Source organism: Sprattus sprattus (genome assembly GCF_963457725.1).
Source record: "Sprattus sprattus genome assembly, chromosome: 7".
In the NCBI taxonomy this organism is placed as follows: domain Eukaryota; kingdom Metazoa; phylum Chordata; class Actinopteri; order Clupeiformes; family Clupeidae; genus Sprattus; species Sprattus sprattus.
In genome coordinates this window covers 6965780-6973493 of record NC_137926.1, presented here as the reverse complement: position 1 = coordinate 6973493, position 7714 = coordinate 6965780, and the positions used below count along the sequence as shown (strand labels likewise).

The 7714-nt window shown below is 41.9% G+C and overlaps 1 protein-coding gene across 1 annotated transcript; it reads right to left on the bottom strand.

The window, feature by feature from the left end:
- ier5l (immediate early response 5-like) lies at nt 1–2177 on the bottom strand. Its single transcript, XM_080842431.1, has one exon. The coding sequence runs from the start codon at nt 2151–2153 to the stop codon at nt 1242–1244; it is 912 nt and encodes a 303-aa protein (XP_080698557.1). The 5' UTR covers nt 2154–2177; the 3' UTR covers nt 1–1241.
- Between the last annotated feature and the right edge of the window lie 5537 nt (nt 2178–7714).

The following is a 7714-nucleotide window of genomic DNA, read 5'->3' as shown; positions in this document are numbered from 1 at the left end:
TCAGTTTTTTTATTAAGATTATAAATTTTAAACAAATACTTTCTAAAACAGTTTTACCCGGTGATATACAATTTTAATGTACACAGAAAATACAAGAATACCAACAAAATATGGAGAGAACGCCTGAAAACATCTTTCAGTACACATAGTGCTTATATAATGTGAGGATGTATGGTTAAATCATGAGCTCGCCTTTTTAGAACAAAAGGTCTAAAGTTTTATAAAATAAAAATAAAACTCATGAAACCAAACAACGTTGGAGTCATGAATTACTGTGAAGGCTTAATCAATAACTCCAAGATTAAAGGGGAGGGCAGTGAGGAACGCTCATCAGACCAAATTGTCACCAAAATACTTGGCTTGATTAAGTTAAGGTGTGCATTGTGGGAGCTGTAGTGTTAATTAATGGCACCAGTGTAGAGTGTTATGAGATGACTGGCACAAAAGGACTACAAACATGCTCAAAGGAACTGATGCTGCAAGACAGTGTGAGATACTTCACTGACTTCCAACCTTGTTTACCTTAATTGCATGTTCTAGAGCTGCTAATACATATCAGATGAACCAGAGATCTTCACAAGTGTTGGACTAAACCGGTGTATGGTCTTAAGACTGTGTAGAAAGTCTTAAAGTAGGTTACATCTCACAATGTTTACCTTACAGATTAAGTTAAGTTCAGATGGTTGAACTGTACATGATAGCTGTTATACACTGGATTTTGTGAAGAACACATGACAAAGTACCACTGCACTCCTTTATGCATGTCCACAACATGCGCTGTTTACTGTATAGAACAGGTCACAATACAAATGTTCTGTAAACCCACAGTTCAGGACTCTCCTTCCGATTTAGACAGTTTATCTCAGGTAACGATTCATCTAATATATGTAGTGCCATTACAAATGAGGTCTGTAAGAATTGCTATATGGGAGATATAGACAGCAATCCGCGAGCGAGACATTCAACTACTTTCCATGTGTGGCGATAGCTAGCAGTTTGCGTTGGGCTTAAGGCAACGAAATTTCACTTCGTTAGAATAATTTCACAACCACTTCAAATGCTCGTGTATTGTAGACATTTTCTGTTTAAAGGATACATCACATGTGGTACTAGTTCTCCGCAACCCCCATAAACCGAAACAAACAGAAATTTCAATGCTTAAATAACCATTTGCAAAAATAAAGTCAATATCTTTTATAATTTGTACAATTTCATAAAGTTGTTTCTAATTTACCACAGAGTCAAAAAGCTACTATAGCTCTTGTCCATGCTCCAAGGCTGGCTAGGGCTTGTTTGCTACAGAACTGTCCGTTGAATGCTTGCTCGAAGTCCGTCTGTCTGCTCACCAGCCCCGAAAACCCCGACCCGAAAATCGAGATCAAATTGGAAATGTTCGACGTGTCCAAATGTTCTGTATTTGCGTATGAACAGTCCTCATACTTAGTTCTTTTACACGGTGTAAAATCCGGTACCTCCTCGATTTCGGACACGTAGTAGCCAAAGTCAACCTTGCGCTTTTTGGCCGGGGTTTGTGCGCCCTGGCAGCAGTACTGGAGCGAGGCGCAGCAGTCCTGGTGCAAGTATCCATTCTCAACTGTTGTAACTACGTGCGTGTCCAGATCTAGCACTGTGGTCTTGTTACAGTGCATGCTGTTCACCGGAGAAAACTCACAGTTCGAGACAGGGTAGGCTTCCGCACAGCAGCTGCGATAGAACGACGAATCTGTCTCCTTACAGCCCTCGTCAGCTCGGAGAGACAGGGCTGAGGCGCAAGTAGTATTCTGTAGGAGAGCGGGCTGAGCTGCTTGGTTGCTGCCTGGCAGTAGCGCGCCGCAGAGGCTCGCCGACTCGATCCCAGCGCCGCTGCCGCAGCAGTCACCGGTCTGTTCCTCGCAGTCCTCGGCTAATTCGAGAGGGTTCAGCTCCTGGATCTCGTTGCAGACGGTCATCACTTCTTCGTACTGCTGCATCCTGTAGATCTCAGCGTACTTCTCGTTCATGTACACTTGTCTTGCATTCCTCAGTACAAACGAGACCAGGAGGTTTTTGTGCAGCTTGATTCCTCCTCTCTGCGCCCTGGAGTTGTGGATCTTTCGTAAAGAAACCGAAATTAGACTAGACGCATCTACTCCACACTCCATAGTGTTGATCATTGTTGCTGTTTTGTTGTTTCTTCCTCCTTTCGGACGAAGAAAACAGACTTTCTATCAGTGTATAGCACGATATTTCGTTCTGGGGCGAAGGTTTGAGTCAAGTCTATGGAGACACATTGAATACGTTAGCGCCAGACTCACAGAGTGAGAGCAAGCGATCATTTGCTTCCAAAGCGCTGCCATAGTATATATATTTGGACGCAGTCTCTGCCCATTCGGCCTTCAGCCATACAGCGTCCAGCTATTCCAATGACTGACACACAAACTCCGCCCACATTATCGTTTCCCCACCAATCAGAAGGAGGCGGTTCTTCTGTGCTATTCAAATTCCAAACTGACTTTACCCAACAAGAATGTCCTCATGAGGCGCACCGAATAGTAGAAAAGTTCTGTACCCCCATGTGTAACCGTACGCCTTTATAAACAACACAGAACATTTTAAAAAGATAAAATTGTCAGGTAGACATCATCAGAGACGTCATCTAGATAATATCACTACGTTTTCTAATAGATGTTTTCTACCTGTATAAAAAACTAAATCAATAGTTTGTTCAATTTGAAATTTAAAAACAACGAAATGTATTTGACATATAAGACAGAGTATGCCATCCAGTATTAAGTATGGTCCTATGCCATTCGCAGATGTTTCCTGTGTTTGTGTTGTAAATTCACAGTTCCTTGCATTTATTAATACACATCAAATGTGCTTTCTGTTCATATTTTGAAGCTGTTTAACTGTAATAATTGCAGGGTAGTAGCCTAATGATTTCAGTATTCTCATAAAATTGTCTGAATAGGGTATGATATTGATGTATTCATGTCTGATGGTGTTAGAACTGTAGCAATTTGTTTTATGAAGAGGCATATAATAAATTATTTAATCTCCATAGCAGTTCTGACTGACTTTACGAGAGGATAAACCCTTCACAAGCTACTCTTATATTGGTGTCTTTATACCAATGCTTGGAAGTGTTATTCACCTCTGATGATAAAGGTTATCAACAGTACATGAGTTGTGAGAGACAGAATAATCAGAATGCTCTGAATTGAAAGCAATTATTTATCAGTATTTTTTAAATCAGATGACAGACATGTTGACCTTTGCATTGTAAACTGGTGAAAAAAATCACAGGTTTCACAATAAAATAATGAATGGTATCATAAAATGATGTATAGTCTGCTATTATTGGATAATGCAGATGGGAGTAGCAGTTATATACAGGTTTAGTGCCATAAAGGACCCGGGCACTAATATGTTGTCACCCATTCTTCTGAAGCACATACCAATTTCACTGTACAACATCTCTAATTGAGTCTCGCGCCATATGCATTCCACACACATCTAATTAAACATGCATTGATTCACATTTATTGTTTTAAAGATAGAAGTGTATTCCACATTTGATTCATATAACATGTATTATATCAGTCTGCCTTGTCCATCATCTGGGGAAGGTCTAAAACCCTTAACCGTGATCCACACGGTTCTCCCTACCCCCCTTTCTCCAGAGTCTCTACCCCCCTTTCTCCTGGTTGCTCTCTCTTTCCCTCGGAGCCTCAGCCCCCCGAGTCCTGCCAGGGGAATCACACAGATCCAACAGATTCATTGGAGCAACCGCGGCCTCAGATCTACTAGGCTCCTCTGACCGAGCTGTACCACCTCTGCATCTTAACAATGTCTGGGAAAAGAATAGCCTTCTCTTAGCTATGCATGGAGGAGAGGAAGGGAAATCAATAACTGCAATGTGAAACTAAGGCAGACTACCAAACCAGAATTGTATGAGCATGAACGTGGATGGCAGAGCATTTCAGTTTATTGTTTACATTTTTAGCGTTTTTACTGTTTAATTATTTGAAGCAGTCTCCTGTTTAAATTTTGGAGTGACTGGTAAATAAATATTTGATAAACTATGATACCCGATTTGCAATACACCTGTTTAGGCAAGGCATTATCTCTTTGTGTCAGACTCTAGAGTTGTGCTATATGAACACCTTTTTTATCTTATTTTGCTGGTTTGTCTTATGCCTCAGAATTGCCTTAATCTATTAAATGTCTTTGACCTTTGACATTAGTCAGCTGTTAACATTCAAAACAAAGCTTCTGTTTGAATGTCCTGTATTTGATCTATATTACACATGCATAACATACTGCTATATAAGTATTAGCAACAGCATTAAAGAATAGACATCAAGACATTACTCAGAAGAATGTCAAAAGAGACATGACTACAGAAAGCAGTTTAATTAACCAGGAAGGCGCAGCGCTGTATTTCTGGGCGTTTAACAGCATTGCTACAGAATCACACGATTGTATGCAGATTCACAAATTAATAGGCAATACACTGACAAACTTACAGAAATGTCATTAAGATATCCTGCAGTTATAATCATTACATTGCAGTTACTCAGATCGGATGGACATTCTGACCACCATTATGCCTTGGTCATTTACGATGTAAAAATCAGAAATTAATGCTTGTTGTAAAACATGAGAATTTAAGAGAGACACGGAAAGATCAATGAAGTCTGCAACAATTCTGACAGTGTGCCCCATGTCCTTAATAACGAAGCCTAAAAGGAAAATAGCAAACAGAATTTTTAAAATATCCAGTGAAATGAAATAGTAATATCCATTAAAAAGTGAAAACAGACCACAAAGCCAAACCCTTTGATTGGATGCCGGCCTAGTTTGTTGTGTTTCAGTTTTTTTATTTGTTTTATTTGGTGCTCGTTTCATGCAGACATCTCTGATTTGACGTGTGACGTCTCCCTTCAAGAGTTACAATGACCTGTGTCCATTCATTTCAACTTTGGCGGGGACGAAATTAGATGAAAAACTACAAGTTCCGCAATAGTTGCAATTCCTGCAAACTTGTCATGAGAGCATTGTGGGAATTGAAGTTGTGTGATTTGCGTTGCTCGGGCCAAGCGCAGGCACTCCACTCTGGTGGCAGAGGGACCTGTAGGTAAGCTAAAGCATCAGGGCGGAGCTTCTACTGTGTGGCAGATGGATGCTCTGTGAACTTAAAGGCAAAGTAATCAACCTCAATATAAATCGTGTGATGCAGCCATACAAAGTCATGCACATCCGTGATATCTGAGGGGTCAAAATTTTGCCTTAGCGAGACCATTTTTATTTCGACTAAAACGTGCATTTCTGTTCCGTTTCATGCGCTGTCCGATGCCAAAGTGAGGAACAATGTATAGCCTATTGTTGCAAGGGGCAGTTTGCTGTTATTCCGTTCTGCTTGGCTAAGTAGGCTAGTCTGCGTAGAGTCCTGCTGCATTGGTGCTGTATACGGTAAGGTTCCACCCTGTTACATAGACAACATTAACAGTTATCGCCAACAAAGCTAATTTCAAAGCAACCGATTATGTAATTTATTAGATTTCCATAGACTAAATAGCCTTATGTTGAATAATGACCACGATAAAGGAATTTCAATGTATCTGAATAGATAGCAGTCTTTGTGAAGCCCAGCGAAAAAATATCCGCGTCCTTACTATTATGCAACTTTTTGTATTTTACGCGCTCATTGGTTATCCGTGAATCATAGAATAAGGTCGCCTGACGGTCGTTTAATTCAAGTCTAGGGTAGGCTACATTGTGGTATTTAGCCCATGTTTAGGCATAGTTAGTCCAAAGAAATTCATAGCACGTTGAAAATGAAATAAATTATATTGTATACGGGCTACTGAGAAAGAGATCTTTGGTGCTTTCCATTTTAATCTGATCAGCATGCCATTCAATGTAGGTTTGAAAGTTATCAAAAATAATGATGAGGACTAGCCTAAGTTGATCAACAATACTTTGATGTAAAGCTAATAGCTAGTTGCTATAGCTAAATAGGATATGATGACACAGACCAAGTTTGAGCTCTATATTTATTTCCCCTTTAAGAACCTTCTCTCCTCTCAGAGGGAGGTGTTAGACCCAGAGGCTGCATTTCAGCCAATTAAAGCCGCCCACCCCCATCCGCACCACCGCGCGGGGAGAGGGAGTGCTCGCAGTTTGAGCGATGTGTGCGGTTTCCAAGGAAACCACTCGTTCTGACCTCCCATACCCATCCTATGTAGGCGAGTGATTGGTTGCTATGGCAATGATCCTATCCCTGGCATGTTCCAATTCCCGTAAAGTGTTCAGAAGGCACGGTCGGAAAGCAGTTTTATCCAAAGTGTGTCGGAAAATCTGAAACAGAGTGAGAAGAAGTACAATCCTCTCTGATTTGAAATAAAGATGGGTTGAAATGAAGAGAATAAAAACAGCCAGAAAGAATTTGAATAAATAATACATTGGAATTTCATATTGTTCTTTTCTGTTGAAGAACTCTTTTTAAATATTTTTAAATAACCTTGGCATGGGCCTATTTTCCAAGTTCCCACTGAGAAAGCACCACAATATGAATAGGCTGTAGGCTGTGTTAGATTCTGAAGACATGTGCGTGTGTGTGCGTGTGTGTGCGTGTTTGTGCGTGTGTGTGTGTGTGTGTGTGTGTGTGTGTCTGTGTGCGCGCGCGTGTGTGTGTGTGTGTGCGTGCGTGTGTATGCGTGTTAGTGTGTGTGTGTCAATCTCTCAGTGAGTGTTAGTGTGTTAGTGTGTGTGTGTGTGCATGCACACTCGTTTGTGAGGAGAGAATGCTCTTGTTCAGTTCACCAGTGAGCTCCGTTCCAGCTTGACTGGAATTCTGACTTCCTGTGACCTGTTCAGACTCATCCGCATGCCTGCATTCAAGGGTGTGTTCGTCACCAAACCACCCACTCTTACCTGAGTGTGTGTGTGTGTGTGTGTGTGTGTGTGTGTGTGTGTGTGTGTGTGTGTCACTGTGTGTGTGTGTGTGTGTGTGTGTGTGTGTGTGTGTGTGTGTGTGTGTGTGTGTCACTGTGTGTGTGTGTGTGTGTGTGTGTGTGTCACTGTGTGTGTGTGTGTGTGTGTGTGTGTGTGTGTGTGTGTTGATGAGAAAGAGAAAGATTAAGGAAGAAGAACCAGTGGAGGAGGGCACAGAGGAGAGAGCATGAAGGAATAATGTGTGAGAAAAGAAACGAGAGAGGGAGGAATTTGAGAATGTGGATGAGATTCAGAGCATGGAAGAGAGAGGGAGCTGTCTAACAAATCCTCCCCTCCAAGAATCCCCCTTCCCCCATCTCTCTCTCTCTTCTCCCATCTCTCTCTCTCTATCTTACTTGCACTCTCTTTCTCTCTGTCGCTCTCCCCCTCTCTCTCACTTATGCGCTCTCTCTCTCTCTCACTTGCCCCCCCCTCACTTGTATGCTCTCTCCCCCCTCACTTGTGCACTCACTCTCTCTCCTCCCCCCCTCACTCACTACGGTGCTCTCTCTCTCTCTCTCTTTCATTCTAGCTCTCTCTCGCTCTCTCCCTTGTGCGCGCTCTCTCTCTCCCCTCTCCCTCTCTCTCTCCCTCCCTCCCTCTCTCTCTCTCTCTCGCTCTCTCCCTTGCACACAGTGTGTGTTCCAGCGGAGGACAGACTGCATCACTAATTGTCCCTAGTCAAATGTCCACTAACCTTCCTACAAACTTACTAAGATTATGTGTGGCTATGTTT